We start from the raw sequence: 18,239 nt of genomic DNA, 5'->3' as shown, positions 1-18,239 counted from the left end.
CACTAGAGGGCCACTGACTTTAACCTACTCAAATCAAAGCCGATATCTGGCACTTTAACGTGGCACCCGTTATATCATTGGAAATTGAGTGTGCTGAGGAGCACAGAGCCTGCAGAACAGGAATGTTACTGCCCTAATAAGGTCTGGACTGTGGGTTGATTCTGCTTAAAAACGTCACGCTTTCAGCACTTAGTCATCATATTTTCCTCCTCATACAACGTCACTGAAGGCAGCACAACACGTGCTTCGGTGGTTTGAATTCTATTTAATTAGAACATTGATTCGTGAGCACCACTTTCCAGGAAGTTAAAAGGAATACACTTGTAAATAAATTGGAGGTGACATTAAAGCAGTGCAGCTGTGTCGATATTAGTTCGTCGTTGTATGATGACATCGGCAGAGGAGTACCCGGTTCACTCTTATCGTGACGCAGACACAGAGCAAATCGTCATCGTGGTAATAAATAACCATGGCAACAGCTGCTGATTAATTATATAGATACCGTGACACCTTACGGCACTCACGCTGCACAACACACACACGCGTCTGTTTCTTACCTGTTCTCATCTATGGCAGAAGCAAATGCGAGCGCATTGTAACAGGAATGTTCTCCACAGGATTCATCTGGCCGGTGACACACACTCTCATCGGGTTTATAAAATACAGCGGTGACTCTCACGAGACATTCCCGACTCCATCCTCCATTTCTCCCAGTGCGCATTTGGACAAGCGCAGCCGCATAGGTCGCCACATCTCTCTCCCCTCCTCCAGCTGACGACTCGTAGGTGTCTCATTGAATTAATAGTGACACCAGTGTATCGCGGGGGGGGGGAACAGTATCTACTCGCCAACTGAATCCCTTCAGCTCTGACTGAATATACAGAACTGTGCAAGATTGAAGCACTTGAGATCTAAACATCAGCATGACACCAACCAGAAACCTACAGCAAGAGTCATAAAGCACGATTTTCAGTTCTGCAAATAATGGTATGGCTGCCCCAGAGCCTTGATCAAAACATAATGGAGTCAGACAGGGATTACATGAAGAGACTGAGCCTAAAAACACAGGCTGCCCCATTTTTACTCTTCACTGCACTTTTATGTTTAAAACCTCTTCATGGCATGATTTTTTTTAAAGTATCCTCACTTACATTCAGTGAAGACATTTCTTTACTGTCCTCTCATAGTATGTCAAATATTACCACTGTAAAAGTACTGAATCTTTTTTTTATTGTAAAAACAAAGGAAGTATATTAACAATGACTCTTATATCAATCAACAAATCAGTGTTAAACAGAGCTTTACCCCTGTTGCACTCTGAAATATACTGAATGCAGTGAATTAATCTGCTGTAGATGGGCTGGTAGGACAACCCATCTCACTTATTAAATTCTTGGCCTTGTATATATAGCAAGTACTGATCTGTTCCTCTGACAACCTGAGGAATATTATGTGTACTTACTGAACACCCTTTAACATACTATATCGTTACATTTTCACCAAAGAGCATACCTGCTTCCATCAGTCCATTGTCAAGGGCACCATGTGATATTTTTTAACATGAGTGCAAAACAAAAACAACACAGATAAAGCAAAATACTCCACTTTTCCAATGTCTCTAACTGTCCAGAGAATGGATGTACAGGAGCATCTCTGCCAAAGAAACAAAAAGTTTAAATATCTTTTTGTCAATGGCATTTGCTCCTCAATAAGTACAGCATCCTTTATGTTGCTGCTGGGTATCCGTCTCGCAGGTGTTTCTCCTCAGTTCAGCTGTCTGATGATAGTGTTAATGTCTGTCCCGCGAAATCCAGGATTTCCCAGGTCCTTCAGGAGCCCGGCCTTGTCTCTGGCGGCGTGACGGGCCACTGACAGCTTGAAAGGCAACAGGAAGTTGTTGGCACCCCGGAAACCCTTACCAACTGAGTAGATCTCATGGATCAGGTCCTCCAAACAGATGATGCCATGTTTACCTAAGGAACAAGAGGGAGGAGGAGGTGAGTGATGGGATGGGAGGATGGCATGAAACAATTTTATGGATGACAGGATGGTGGCAGAGTGTAAACAAGAATAGAAAAAGAGGAGTGAGAAGATACACACAGCCCACTCACATTTACCAACCTCACCATTCAGTGGCAAAACATCGGACACACTAACGTCCAGGGGAAACTTTGATCTTTTGGGGATGAGCCAAAAACAAAATGTAATTTTGGACTATAAATATTATAATCTATTATAAATTATTTTAAAAAATAAGACAATTAATCATAATCTATGTTCTCTGCAATTTCCATAGTAGTTATTCACTTTAGCATGCCGGTTTCACAGGGTTCTCAGTGTTTGTCATGTTCTGACAATACGGAAAACTTTACAACCACAATTAACCATCTGACTTGTTCAACTTTCACTGAGGAGCAAAATCAGCCTTTAAACTTGAGATAATTATTTGACATTTACCGTGATAATTATAAATATTAGCCAAAATGAACATTTTTATCCTAATATTATTTTTGGCTATTCCATCCAACTCTATGTATAGCCCTTTGACACTGCTGCTGAATCATGGTTCAACTTTTTCCAACTTTGCACCACTGCTGGTCAGGTGACCATGGCAACCACAGAGCTCAGAACAGGTGAAACGATACAAAAGCTGATTGCAATGATGGGCTAGTTCCCTGAAATAACTTTTCCTTGAGCAGGATGTCTGTAACCAAGTGACATGATAATGAAAAAACATGTGAGAAAACACTCTGCACTATCTGGAATATTTATGTAATCTAACTAAACACAAGCAACATTTTATTCCACTCTTTAAGTCAACTTGTTATTACCTTTAAAATCAGATATTCTCTTCTGAATATACCTTTTAGCTGATGGCCTTATGTAATCACCATGACATCAACAACAGAGGTAATATGAGAATATGTGCTGCCTCCATCACACTGTTGAAGAGACTCACCCATGTGCTGCTCAATGAAGGCGTTGTCTGTGAGAGGAACCCTCCTCCTGCCTACCCTGGTCTGTCCTCTCTTCAGAATGAGCTCACGAACAGACTTCAAGTTGGGAAATCTGTTGGCATGGTTACAAGATGTTGATAAAATGCAACACAAAATGGATCCAAGTTTAATTTCCTAAAACGCAACAGTCAGAATTACTCACCCCCAGGCCACATAGGGCTCCACCACCTTCATCATGGACATAGAGGTCTTGTTGATTTTGACGAAGGTCCCGCTGAAGATCTTCCTCAGCCTCAACATCTGAACCACCTTCATCACTTTGGGACTGACACCTTTAATCCTAACAGGAAATGATCATCAGTGTTTATCCACCTGTGTTTGTATGCATGTCATTGGTGTAATAAAGCAAAAATCTTCCACCTCAGGCTTTCAGTGATTGAACCCTGTCATGTTTTGGACCTGGAAACAGCCATGGCAGGAAGATCTGCTTCACTCAGCAAGTTCTGAATCTACTGTATGTTCTTGCACTTTAAACTGAGCCTTGGGTTTGCTGACCACTGATTACTGAGACTTAACAGTTATTAAACATCTAACCAAAGAATGATGTGTACATCTAAATTCCCCCAAATCTCAACCAGTTTAAAACATCCATCAAATCAACAATCTCTCCATATAGCTTATATTGCTCAAGTTCCATTACACAATAAAAGAACAGAGTGAAGTGTGTTTCTGCTCAGGACTCGGAACGCCTACCAAAGCATTAAGTGAGATTATAAATTCTGACTGAACACCCAAACATGCTGCCTCCTGTGAGATGACTCTGAAGCAAACCCACCAAATTAATTCTCACTTTGGTAAGCCATCTGTTGGCTTGACTTTCAGTGTATTAACAAAGCCTGCACCATGCACCAACAACTAATATCAACAAACCCTGAACTGTAGTGACCTTCAGTTTGTGTTTTAAAATGTTTAAAACAGCACATATGTTGCCACATTTTCAGGCATTAAAGTGTCTTGTCTTGTACTGACTAGGCTGGTACTGAACCTTAGTTCTTTTATGGCAAAATACTTTCCTGATTACGCCCACAGATGGGGTTCACATGTATCTGTGTTGTGAATTACAGTGTGTGTGTGTGTGTGTGTGTGTGTGTGTGTGCGTGTGTGTGTGTGTGTGTGTGTTGAAGCAGTTTAAAAAATGCCACAGAGGTCAAAAGTGTGGCTCCATTTTAGCTTTACGATTGATGCCAATAGTGTGTGATGCAATATTTCCAAAAAAGACATTGTTGCTAAGGCCGGCAACACGACCAATTTGATGAAGCATTTGAATGAGCACAGAATCAGTTTAAGAGCAGAAAGTTGTTCTGTGTTTGACTGCAAGAAGAGCGGACCGCAGCCATCTTCCTCTCAGCATTAAAGTCTGCCTGTGGACGCTACAGAGCCAGAGCGGCTTGTTTCTTCTTTTATGCTAGAAAACTGCTTTGAGTGGAAAAATTCCAAAGCCGAAAAATAAAACTCAAGATTTGTACCATAATATGTAATGTAAAAATTTTTTGTTAGAATTGATTTTATAAAATTGGTATAGAAAAAAATATTGCTCAGGAACCGGTATCAAAGTCAGGGTATCGGTATTGAAAATGTTTGAACGACATCCAGCCCTTATACTGACTCAACACTTTCTGCATACAGTAGAAAGGGAGATGTAAACAATACACTCCGCCTAAAAAATACTCCTGTAGTATATCTGTTGACATGTCTATGTAGGCGGGAATTTTGTTTCAAAGCCTCTGTCAAAGTACTCACTCTCTGATGCGGACAGCGAAGGCTAGCCTGTTCTTAGCAGGGGGCATAGGGGCAGGTGGTCTGTGCTCTGCTCTTTGGATGCGTGTTTCATCACGATGCTTTTTGTGGCTGTCTTTCAAGAAGTCTTCCAAACGTTTGAACTTCAGCGGTTTGCCTTTTGATACCTGGAATAACACAAAAATACACATGTAAACAAACAGCAGCATGGCGTGTATAGAATGTAAAACAGTGGTTTTGTTGTCTGTACAACACTGTACTTCCACTCTTACACCTGGAACTGATGAATCAATCTGATATTTGCAAGAGATATTGTCTGCAAAATCATCAAATTCTAATGAAGCTTTGCTTGAAACATTTTACCAAGACACTACATTGTCCATGTGTGGCATCAAGTCTACATCCAGTCCACATGCATTCATCTGTATTCAACTTTTAAACATTTGCCAAATAAACTCAACAAACTCAACAATAAACCACTTACCTTTCTCTTCTCAAGCAATGCAAGCTTGGCTTGTGTAGCTTTAATGGCCTGGTATTCTTTCCTCTTTTTCAGCAGATACTCAGGAACTAACTTGATCACCTTTTTTGATCTGATGATAGCAGCAAACATAAACACAAAGTCAGTGATAAAAGCTTTTGACAAACACGTGAATTAATCATCAAGTGGCAACTGTTCATCAAGTTCGTCTTGCAGCTGTTAAACTAAGTGTTCGATCTTCTTACATCCATGAAACATGTACAAGAAAAAGCTGTCATCTGTACCCAGGCAGAAACTGGCTACATTCAGCTTCAGCTTGCCAGTTTACTCATTTTGTTGCTAAGACCTTCATTTAGCGGTGCAAGAAAATGTCATACAAACAGAAGAAAGAACATACAAAACATACAGCACATACGCTGTCAGCTCCAAATATTGAGAAATGATTATGCTAGCTATATATCGCTAGAGTTACACTCAGCCCCATGTGAAATTAAGACTCCCCAGAATCTCCTTTTTCTACCTCCAGTCCTCTTAATAGACATCTTAACCGAACCAGTAAAACCTCTATTTCTTGGAAAGAGTCGAAACAATACAGTTAGACGTAAAGAAAGAGCAGATGGAGTTAGATATTGTTGAAAACAAATACATACTCAGCCTCGGCCATGGTGAAACCTTACGACGTGTCGTCGCTCAAATGTGACGTCACGTGGCTTCGTGTTTTCCCATGGCTCATTCTGGCAATGCCTGAATAGGATTGATCACTGGCACTGAACATAGACATGGTATTATGAAAGGAAATATCATGTTATCTGTGGGTTTTATACAGACATTCTCACTTTAGAAATAAAGCCACGAATTTACTGTAAGTTAAGAGTGTTAAGAGGTTATACGTGACACACATCCTCACATCGAATACTTTATTTTTTATTAACCAAACGCATCTTCTGATAGACATCTGTTGGCTCTATCATCTGGCACAGTACGGCAGCTGGGGCCACTGATAATGCTAAACGAGACTATATATAAAGTTAGCTCCGCCGGTAGAGATAAATGGCCTGTGTGTGACCCAACGACAGCTCGGTTCTGTTTAGCTGTTTAGAAAGCCGCCTGACACAATTGACGTTAGCATAAAAATGTAACGCTGTACTGGACTCATTCTACTTATTTTATCATTATCATTAGCATTTATGAAATTCTCGTGCTTTCCCAAAAATATACCACTGAAAGATATCACATACGGCACTGAATATGCCATATGTGCTACATTAATACAAAAACTCATGTTTAAAATGACGTGTAAAGTGTAAACAGGCAGAGCTTCACTCCTGAGAAAACGTCAATACAGGATCTAATCAATATGAGCCACATGGGAAAATGACAATAGACTCTGGGAGTTTTCTCTGTGAGATTATAAGCATACCAACATGATAAAGATGTCAGACAGAGCCTTAGCAGCATTCTCCATCCATAACTTTAAGGAGGGCCCTTTGCAGAATCATGAATGCATTTTAATTGAATAATGCATCAAATTTCCTGATTTTATTTTTAATTTTCTTTATCACATGTGGAAGATGATCCTTATATACAGTCACGATTGCTGCCCTATACAGCCTTCTGGAGAACAGAATTAAAATAGAGAATAGAAAATTAGAAATTTTAAGAAAAAATGCCAAATAGCCCATGTAGTATAACCATGTTATACTGTACAACCCATACTGTCATACAACCATAGACTGAGCTTTCAGCCATTAGGCAGAGCAGGTGGAGGGGGGGGGGGTTAAGTGCCTTGCTTAGGCCTCTTGCAAACACACCAAAGCACAAAAACAAACTAACACCTATTTCACTGTATTTTTAAAGCAAGGACACTACAATGCTTTCCAAGTGCACACAGAGTTAACATACAGATTCTTTCATCTCTGAAGGGTACCCCTACACTCCAGCAGCACACGCTGATTAGGTCCAGAATGTCCTATCCTGAGATGAGTAATGACTCTTACCATACTCTGTAAGATGTTTTATCCTAAGCTTTATTCAGCAAAATTGTCATGTTTATTGTTTTTTACTTACTGTGATTGTCTGGCCAGTACATCAGCATCTTCATTTCCTTCTACTCCTACATGGGCAGGAGCCCAAACAAAGGAAACCGCCAGACCCCTTACTGTGCAATCTGGATATTAAATGGTTAATTTTAAAAAGATCTTGTCCACACAGTTTCACAGATTTAATACTTCTGAGTGCTGCCCCACTGTCAGATGTAATTAGTGCATTGTTTCTGTTATTTTATTCTAACCATTGCAGTGCCATTGAAATAGCTACAAGCTCACTGCATGTGCTGGTAGGTGATCTTTGGTTCTTTTTTTAATAGCTACCTCGTGTTGTTGGATGAAAACTGCAGCTCCTCTATGTGTAGTCTCAGGGTCTTTTTAGTTGTCTTTATATAACTCCAACTGATCTACAAAGTGCTCACTGTAATGTTGTGCTGTCCCCCCAGCAGGATTTCTTCCTCAGTAGTTGTTGTATGCTTACATCTGTTGATGTCCTCACAAATAACCAGGGAGGACCAGCTGACTTTTGACTCTACAGCAACTTAATAAACCTGCACTTTCTGCTTTTAAGTTTCTTCCCCAAACACGTTTGTTTTCATCAGTTCTGGAGGATGCCCTTTGTAGCATGTGAACCACTATGCCAGTGCAGATGAACCCAAAATTCCAGCATAACTTTTTTAAATTCTGGACAGGGCATCTTAAAAGATTGTTGACCTTTTTACACTTGTTCTTTACTTTATCAGTTTGCTTCCTCCAGGTCAGCTTTTCATCAAACAACACTCTAATCACACTGACCTGCTTAAGTGTTTGGCCATATAGTTTTAAGGATATTACCTTGTGACATTTAGAGAAACATATCACTTGCATCTAAATAACCCAAAAGCCCATTTATTTGCCCATTGTTCCACCATCTGAATTGCAGCCTGCATTTTCTTCTGTGTTTGTGGGGTTTTTGTATACTTGACCCATGTTGAGGCTTCTGTTATCTTCAGTGTGCACCGAACAGTCCAAAAACTTGATGTGCAGTCCACTGTATTGATGTGTTCTGAGAAAGCTTCCTATTCTTGTGTTTTGAATTTAACCCAGGTGTCATCCCTATACCTAAACCAGTGGCTGGGAGCCATTCCTGTGAAGGACATCAGGGCTCTGCTCTTTACTTATTCAATATAGAGACTGATCACTGTTGGAGATATCAGTGAGTCCATGGCACAGCCTTGCATCTGCCTGTAAGAATAGGCAATAGTCAAGCAGAGATCAAGCAGGGCACATACAGACAGATGACAAATTAAAGGAAAAACCTGAACAAATGAATGGAGAAACAACACGTTATGGTATCTATGGGAATTGCTAAGTTGTGACTGATACATACATACAGCAGCTGTGACTGAATCCACTCTGAAATCTCTCATTCATCAAGAAAAGTACAATATGTGCTGAGTACATCCCACCATTGAGACATGAAGTCCTGCTGCCAGAAGGTGGAGCTGTTGTCCAAAAAAAAAAAACTCAGATCCTCTGACTGGCAGAGAGAAATCTACCACTGTCAATATTCACATATGCTGAATACTATTCAGGGTCACACCTACCATGCTAGTGGTATTTTACCCTCCCACCTACTGGTTGGTGGAGAAAAGAAATCTCTGGAAGGTCACATCCAGTGTGTTGGAATACAGAGCCACTGCCACAAACAATGTGTCACTGTCACCCCTTCAAGACTAAATGTCCACAACTCCCCTGGCAGTACACAAAGGAACGCTAGCTCACTGACGCAGGCAGTTCTCATTAGCAGAGTGAACAGGATCTCTGATTCCCCAACACACACTGTTAAATTTTCCACTGATCATTCGCCAAGAATAACAAATGCAATGCAGCAACATCATACATGTTGCTGTTGTCAAAGAGAGATTTACAGTGATGATATGATCACCTCACAAACACCTCACTCTGTGTTGATGAACTTATTCTGTATGCTGTGCTCCATGCTCTACCATTTTAAAAAGTATTACATACTGTTTGCTTTATTAATAATTTGACTGAGCACAGACTGATTTTATGAGAGTGTGTTGCAGTCTGGTTTAGAACAGAGTTTTGGCCTCATTTGTAATCGTTCTACATGGCAGCATCCTATGTTTTGGTGTCCTTCACTGAGTAGGAGGTTTCTGCCATCTCCACACAGGATCTCTGGAGCTCGGCCAGAGTGACTGTTGTGTTCTTGGTCACCTCTCTTTCCATGGCCCTCCTCCCTTAGTTGCTCAGTTTGGCTGGGTAGCCAGTCCAGGTTGTTCCAAGCTTCTCCTTCTAAGAAGGTCACTGTGCTCTCAGGAACCTTCAGTGTAGCAGAGTTTTTTGTGCTCCTTCTTCCTCCAATCCTTTTCTTCCTTTTATTTTGAAGTTGAAATATCATCAAGGGACTGGTGAAGAAATGATCCCGTCCTCATGGCACAGTTTTATTGGAAATGAGGTGGTGCTTTCCCCTCATTCACTCTTGTCAGAGATGATATAGTAACACTTTTTTCCATTTCCATTCATTTTCTTCCAATAGTTCCCCAATATTTGAGGACCAAATGAAACTGCATAATCAGATGCCCAGGATACAGCCACAGGCACTTACATGCTTCAGTTCATTGATCAGAAAAAGCATTTTTCCAGCATTTTCCATTTTGGGCACCACCCTCAGGATAAACCTAACATTTTTAGACTCATGGCCCAGACATTATTTTTTTTACTGTAAATAAAGCACATACTCATCATGAGGGATCGAAGTATCAGTATTTCTGTTTTGTAAATCTGAAGGCAGAGGTGGGAGGGGGGTGAGAAGAGAAACCCCAAGGCCTGCTATATAAACATATTAACTACTCTGTTCATTTACCTAAGCAGCAGATTTGCTTCAGCTTTATCCTCTTATCCACTATCCCTTCACTAATATTTAGTAACATGTTTCCATACCAGTTCCTGGGGGATTTAATGCAGGGCCACCATGTTCCAGTAATGAGCCCATAAATAATGTGGTGTTATGTGTATAAACAGATTAACTAATTATTATTCTCACTCTCCTGACTCTCACTCCCTGTATGTATGTATGTGTGTGTGTGTGTGTGTGTGTGTGTGTGTGTGTGTGTGTATGTACATACACATGATATTCACTATATGTGTAGTACTCATTCTCTCTCTAATATTAAAATTCCAGTATATACAAATTAGCATAGACAAGCAGTGTGCAGTAGGTTTTTGGAGCTTCTTGAGAAATCCATCAAATCTCTCTCTTTTTTTAAATATATAAAAACAACATGTACAAGTGTCAAAGACCTCTAGTGGCTGTGTGAATTCTAACTCTTCAGTTTGTCAGGAACATAGGTGGAACTGATGTGTCATTTCTATAGAGTCAGAAAACTTCAATGCAGAACATGGCAGGAGACTGTGACTGTAACTACTGCAGATATTTAAACCAAAAACTTTCTTTTTCAAAACCATGGTCTATCCTCAAATTTCACTGTTTGTCTGTGTCATTTAGCAGGACACTTACAAACAGAAAAGTGATAACAATGTGCTAAAAGAGGTTAAAAGGCTCTATAGCATCTCCCAGCTGCAGAGTTGGCAAACATTGCCCTGTGGTTTTGTCACCTTTCATTATACATAGTCATTTCATCCATTGTTAATATAAAATTATCAACTAAAAACATGCAAGAACTTCAACAAAGACTGCATGACAGGAAGAATTTAGAGGACAAAACATGTCTAGTGTTTTTTTTTCCCATACTATACAGTATAAGCTGATCTCTGTCACACATCCCATATGCATATTACTCTCTGACGGACAATGGAACTGGCTTGGGTGAACTGTCCGTTTGTTCCCATGGCAATACACATCTGCTGTTCCATTCCCTATCACCCTGCACAGACTACACACACACACACACACACACACACACCTCTCACACACACACACACACACACACACACACACACACTCACACTTGTCTTTGTGGGAACCCCTCATTAAGTCAATGCATTCCCTAGCTGTTAACCAACGTTAACCAGCCATCCAACCATCCATCCATTTTCTTCCACTTATCTGGGATTGGGTTATGTTGGCAGCAGGCTAAGCAGAGACGTCCAGACGTCCCTCTCCCAAGCAACATTTTCCAGCTCCTCCTGGGGGATCCCAAGGCATTCCCAGGCCAGATGAGATATATAATCTGTCCAGCGAGTTCTGTGCAAAAAGCAGCGATACAGTCCTGAGTCCTGAAACAACACCCACTCCTCACCTTGGCTGTGCCTTGAAATCCTGTCCATGAATATCACAAACAGTATCAGAGACAGGGGGCAACACCAACTCAAAAAAACATGTTTGACTTTGTGCTGAGGATGTGGCCACAGCTCCCACTTCTATGTATGAGGATCTGATGGTACCAGTACCCCATAGGGAGTATAACTAACAGCCATTTAAACTTGACTCAAAAAGTCCTCCAACTTAAATCACACATAGGTCACTAATCCTATCTTGGGGTAGGACCCATAAGGAGTGTACCAACAGCAAGCATACTGGAGCTTCATTGCAATGGTAACTATAATAAATGTGTGATTGTGAAACTGTCTTATACTAGCACTTCATCATCATGGTGACAATAATAAACAAGCAGTTAACATTGTGGAGGGGTCCCAGTTTGCTTAGGTTTAGACTTAAAAATACTTGATCAGGTTTAGGAGAAGACTGTGGTTTGGGTTAAAACAGGTAGTGGATGAGTCGTGGGTAAAAGAAGCAACAATTACTACTGGGTTCAAATTGGAAGCAAACACCAGTTTCCTGTGTGAAAGTCCTAGTTTTATATATTACATCATCTGCTTTGTTCCCATCATAATTACTATGGCCACTAAATGTTGCTGATCAGCAAATTGTTCCTATAGGTTGTAATAAGCTGCTGCACAGACAACCTTGATCTCCCACAAGTATACTGGGCTTCGCCACAAATATAGTAAAACAAGCCCACCCATACATAAAATAAAAGACAGATAAACTAGTCTTTGCTGCACAAATTCTGAGATAATTCTGTTTTTGAATTAATAAAACCAATTTATTCCACAAAGGTCAGCATGAGTCTCATTATGCAGAACAATAGTCACTTAGTCAGACATCAAAGAGAAGCTATGGTACCACTGCTGCTACTGAGTTTATGTCTCACTGTGTTTATGCTTTATCAAAACATTCAGGTTAAGGTCTGTGCATATACTGAGAGAGAAGAGGGGGGGGGGGGGGGGGGGGACTGGAAAAGAGTGTGATTTTGACAAGACTTAATTGATTTTCAAATCCCTTTGAAGTCAGGAGTGTGTGAAGCGTAAAATAGCTCAGTGATTTATTTTTCTGTACTCATACACACTCAGACACACACAGAGACACACACCACCCACTATTCAGTTCAGTACATTCCATGTTCCCATCTCTTCCTCTGTCTTCCCGCCAAAGTAAAACCTCAACCTCAACATACTGTTGTTGAGAAAGTACTGTGTTTTCAGATAGCAAAGAGGAAAGCCTTCAGTCCTTAATCAGATGCTATCATCATTACTGTATTACTACTGTATGTGCTGTATGCACAGTTATCACTACTTTATGAACTGCAGTAAAAGAAAATTTCCTCTTTAGTTTTTGATGAAGGAGAATATTACTTGGGTACTTTTCTTTTATTGCTTTAATTCATTTGTCAATCCAGTCGATATATAGTCACTGATTAAAACCCATTTACTTTAAATTATCGTGTGTAAATAGCTGCTCAAAATTACTTTAGTTTTTTTCTCCATGTGCCGATTCATTATAACAGTGATGTGGCTGAATAAAGGTTTTATAATGTATCCCTTCCCTGCTATTTATATAAAAAAAATCTGTATGATGCCTCAGTTTGAATTACAATAAACAGAAACTACATTGCTACCACTGCCTGTCCAGGACTAACTACCTGAGATTCATGGTTGCCTCTATCCTAGGACAGTGCTATTGTATCATTGATAGTGTCTTTTGATATTTAATTGCACAGTGAAAAAAGTTATGTCTTGGTATAAGCCAAATGTATATCAAAAATGGTTTATATCATTTTTATATCATCAATCCCTCTCTTCTTGTCTTTTTCACATTCTCAGATACACAACCCTCTTCTACCAGACATTCATCAAACTTCATCCTCATAAAAAATCTTGCAAGCAGGGGTCAATTTTCAATTCGACAAGGGGTCCAGACTTTTTTCATTTGGTTAAAATGACCTTTTAAATGATCTTTCTCAATGTCCTAAAGAGCATATTGAAACAAATGTTACTCTCTGCTCATTAATTATTAGAGATATTTGTATTTAATTTAAAAAAAAAAACCAAAACATTAACCTGTGAAACAAAACTAAAACCTCAAACTCAGGGAGTTATCATATTAGGCACAAGCCACATGCCTGGTTCCAAATGAGTGTAAAATAAATAAATAAATAAAAAATGTGAGTGTTACTATTACCGTGTAATGTCCTGCTGATGTATACCTTGTAATTGCAGCATCCCAGGCCTGGATCTGACCAGGGAACTTTGTTGCAGATAGTGCATCTCCCCCACTTCTTTCTCTCTACAACACAAACTGATGAAAAAACCCACTTTAAGAAAATAATACCAAGAGATGAGTGATGTAAATATCTGCAACAAAACTATCCCGCAGTTTCACAGTTTCTTTGTAAAAGCACATTTAAAGATGTCCGTTTGGCCGGTCAAAAAGGGAAAACGCATCAGAATCTGTTCAGAAGAAGAAAATAACACGATCTTGTGAGACGCGTCAGGAGGCACAGGGAGGCAGAAGGAGGCCAACTCAGTGTTCATCTCAAAGATGTGTATATACTGCTGCCAGAGATGACACAGTGACAGGCACTGCAGGCAAGACAGCTAAGACAGAATGCAAGAAGGCTTTCCATGGTTTTAATCACACGTGCAGGTACAGTACAGTGCGTCCAACTACACACACACCAGTATGCACATAGGCTCACCTCATTCACATACACTTGCTGACACAGCAGACTCAGCCTGGCACAATCAGCCTGCTTGTTATTTGTGCCTTTTGAAGGCTTGATATCTGAGGTGTCAGCATGGTGGATTGCGCTGAATAATGTTGCAGGAATGATTCCTACTATAATGAGGCGTTTGATGGACACATTCTTTACATAAGATGCAGAAGCACCTTCACTGTGACCCGCTGCTCCTGTTTCTGATGCAGGATCTGAGCTAACAGCTGTGTAAGCACGAAATAGACGCATGGAAACTTTCTAACCTCATCATATGATGGAGATGGGGGGGTAATAGTAACACGATCTTGACTGATCTCTTTTGGAAAATTCCTCTTTCAACTTTCTCCATTTTCACAGAGGTCAAAGATCAGCTGGAGCACAAAGGCAAAGGCACATCAGCATAGGACTGTATCTTTTTCCTCCCCTGGAAGAATCCCACACAGCTACAAAGCTCATTATGTCTAACACTGTCTTTCCCTGCAGTTGTACTATGGTTTGAAGGACAATGCTGGCCATGAATACTAAGTCCTGCAGATGAGAATTCACTGAAACTTTAACAAACCACCATGTAGAACCATGTTACTACTAGTTCAGCTATTTTGTGCAGCACATTTTCAGACTGTGATGCTGCCCATCAGAGCACTCTCCAGAGCTGAGGTAGAGGGTCTTCAGGGTGGCATTTGAGACCTTGGATTTCTGCTACTGCTGGTGGAAGTTTCAGCTGAGATTAGCTCATCTGTGACCCTTAAGGATAAGTGGTATAGTAAATGGATGGATGGATGTATATCAGATATTGCAGGACAATATCCATTGACAGTGTTATTAAACTTTTTTATGCTTATGTTTAAGCAAAGCACCCAAACCTAATAACAGAAAAAGCGAAGCAAAGTATATGTGCCTCATATTCTCGCCACCCACCTCCACCACCTCTTAGCAACTCTGCTGCTGCTAATAAATCTAGCAATTAATGAAACCAAAAAATTAGTTGTACCTGAACATAATCCTGCCAGTGACTGCCATTCCATCAAAATGTATTTGGTGTTGCAGTTTGGTTGTATAGAAAGATACAACACAGTGCTTCACATTGCCATGATAATGTGTGTTTATTGCAGTCTAGCGGTGCCCTGGCAGTCTCAGTATTTAAATGGTTAATTTGGGATGAGACAGAGCATGAAGGCCTAACGTGGGATGAGCCATTAGGCTGCAGGGAACAATCGAAGTCTTGCTTTAAATAGACAATGGTTGATTTGACTCAGCCGGTCGAGCTGGTTCATGGGGGAATAGGTGCTGGGTCTGGCCATGCTTGCCTGAGCAGCATTACAGTCAACATCTGTCTGATAGAAACCTGCCCAGAAGGCCTGTTGTTAGCACCCAAAACATCTCATCACAGAAGCACTTTTAACAGCAGGCTCTGAAACCTTGAAGGCTTTTAGTCATAGCTGCAGTTGTAAGACATAGAGCCTAATACTGCTGTCGGTTTTAGGGGAAAGACCAAATGGATTTTATTTACTTTGCACAGTGAGGACACTGACATTAAAACACTATAATGAAACTCTCAGCTCTAATAACAAATAATCCATTGCTATGTTTAAGGGGGTGTTGCCAGGTAGCTAGCAAATTATAAAAGAAGATGACAGTGATTTTATTTATCTCACTGGAGATATGGGTTTTAAAGACTCAAATCAACCTTTTCTTCAGCCATAGCATGTAGCAGTGTTCAGTTCAAAAACGTCTTATGAAACCAAAGTTACCTATCCAGCACCAAATGGCAAACAGAAAAAGATAGCTAGCTGCTCAAGATGTAAACATTTTTTATCAGGATTTGGTAGAGACTGTATTTATAAAGATGGCCAAGTGGCCAAAAAATATCAATTAATGTTGCTTTAAGGAGTGACATTGCTTCACATTCAATAAGAGCACTTCATCCTTCGGCCATCCAGCTGTAGATTTGATAGAGAATAGTCACTGGGCCGTCATGTAAAAAAAAGCTGTAAAAACAACCTTTTTAACTGAAATGGCAAATTTATTAGCAAACAGCTGTCCACACATTCCACCAATATGTAGCAACATTAGCATTTAGGAATCGTGTTTCGAGCCACCTGGTAATTATAAGGCTACATTATTCTGTAAAGCTGCAGGGAACTGAAAAGTTAGGTGATCTTGAGTAATACCTTTCATATACAAGTAGTCATATGATCCATTGATATTAAAATCTCTAAATTAAGTGACATTACTTTTCCCTTCATCTTTTACTAACATTGCAAACATAATATGACATATCAGTGACTATCTCTTTTTCTGTTTTTGTCTAGTATTTTATCTTCCTATGTTTTGTGTCTGTGTGTTTGCTGTATTTCCGCTGAAGGAAAAAAATAAATCAGAGCCTTCAGGTGCTGACTGTTCCTGACATTATCTGTCCCGCTCAGTGCCAGTCCTGACCTTACTGCAGAGTCAAAGAGGGACTTGACGTCATCTTTGCTCTGCCATTTTGAAAAGTAAAACATTCCATGGTATCACTGTAAAAAGGAGGATATTCTTTTAGTGTAGAATGTGAAGATTGCTACCTTTGTCAGTCGCAGTGCAAGGCATTTAGCAGCGACCTTCCCTTATGGTGGTGTCCTTTCACTCCTCTGTTACACCATGCTGATCCTCTTCTGATATCTGATATTCACTACAGTGTGAGGGTGACAGTATGGCTACAAACAAAATGCACCCTTGAGAGGATTTTTGTCATCAGAGCCTGCTTTTAGTGTAAGAATGTGAGAAACTTTACACCTTTTGTATTGTTTTTTCTTTTAAATCATTATGTTGAGTTAAAACCTCATAAGTTCAGTGCTAATGTTTTACTCTTTGACCTTAGAACTCATTTAAAGCTTGGCACTAATAACACATTATCCTCAGGTGTTCTCATAGTAACTCCTGCCATCTCTATGCAATAATGATCTTTGGAGTGCTTCCAGATTACATATTTATGACATTACACCTTCCTACTCGCTAACACTGTAAGAATGTCATTCGTGTTCACCAATACTGCCTGGTCTGTCATAAACCTAAGCTCTAACTTCACAATTCATTTGATGTTGAGGAGCATGCTCAAGTGCGACAGCAGGTAATTACTTACTGATGCCATTTGCAGTCTATTCAGTTCAATTTAATTTTATTTACATAACATCAGTCACAACATACATTATCTCAAGGCACTTTACAGGGTATGGTTAAGACCTTACAATATTATAGGAAAAAAAAAACAACAGTTCCCACCATGAGTAAGCACTTGGCAACAGTGGAAGAAACCTCAGACAATTAATAAAATTAATTTGATGGTGAGTGTTGAATTGTACTGGCAGATCTGGTTCCTGCAGCTCTGGAGTCAGAGAAACATGCAGAATGAGGACAGGCATAGAGAGAGGACATAGAGCAAGGTCTGTGAACATAACAGCCAGTTATGCCAACCTTTTCCTGTTTAAAATTTTTGTGTTATGTTAACACACGGAAAATGAGAAATTAGTTATGGGCTTAAAAACCTTCTTTTTCATCATGTGTTAAATTATTCTCATTTTGCCCCAGAAGTCACCCGAATGAATGATAGCACAGGATCCCTGTAAGCTAGCATAGTCCTTCTCTGTGCTGCCCAGCTAAGGCGAATAAAGCTGACCCTAGCTAGCTACGAAACACAAAGATCTGGGCTCATAGCAGGATCTTTCCTGCTCATCTATTTTCACCTTAGTTGGGCAAAGATAGCTAGCCAGCTTATTCGCTTTAGCTATATATTCTAAATATACTAAATAAGCTGGCTTTAACCTGTAACTGATTTCAAATTTCCCCATATTAACAAAAATTTAAAAAATGTAGTTGTTCTTTGTTTTCAGATTTCATAGTTCTACAACGAAAATCAGAAAAGGGCTCGTTTTACAGTTTCTTATTCCAAAACAAAAAA

General features: G+C 39.9%; 2 protein-coding genes across 3 annotated transcripts in view; both read right to left on the bottom strand.

The window, feature by feature from the left end:
- slc5a6a (solute carrier family 5 member 6a) overlaps positions 1-18,239 on the bottom strand; it is a 558,624-nt gene that overhangs the window by 24,893 nt on the left and 515,492 nt on the right. The gene's annotated exons all lie outside the window — the stretch shown is intronic.
- On the bottom strand, positions 1,214-5,994 carry rpl7l1 (ribosomal protein L7-like 1). The gene is made up of 6 exons (XM_018703388.2): positions 5,886-5,994; positions 5,239-5,347; positions 4,758-4,921; positions 3,160-3,297; positions 2,960-3,069; positions 1,214-1,973 (listed from the first exon to the last, which is right to left on the bottom strand). Exons 1-6 carry the CDS (start codon positions 5,897-5,899, stop codon positions 1,765-1,767), a joined length of 744 nt encoding a protein of 247 aa, XP_018558904.1. The 5' UTR covers positions 5,900-5,994; the 3' UTR covers positions 1,214-1,764.

Source organism: Lates calcarifer, linkage group LG7_1 (genome assembly GCF_001640805.2).
Source record: "Lates calcarifer isolate ASB-BC8 linkage group LG7_1, TLL_Latcal_v3, whole genome shotgun sequence".
NCBI lineage: Eukaryota > Metazoa > Chordata > Actinopteri > Centropomidae > Lates > Lates calcarifer.
Note: the sequence above shows the minus strand (reverse complement) of the source record. Positions and strands in the feature narration are given on the sequence as shown.

What these genes read in the sequence shown, in the direction of transcription:
- rpl7l1 (XM_018703388.2), bottom strand. An exon ending in GAGCCCTATGTGGCCTGGGG is followed by an intron (nt 3,070 to 3,159) that starts GTGAGTAATTCT and finishes CCATGCCAACAG; the next exon opens with ATTTCCCAACTTGAAGTCTG. An exon ending in CTTCATTGAGCAGCACATGG is followed by an intron (nt 1,974 to 2,959) that starts GTGAGTCTCTTC and finishes CTTGTTCCTTAG; the next exon opens with GTAAACATGGCATCATCTGT.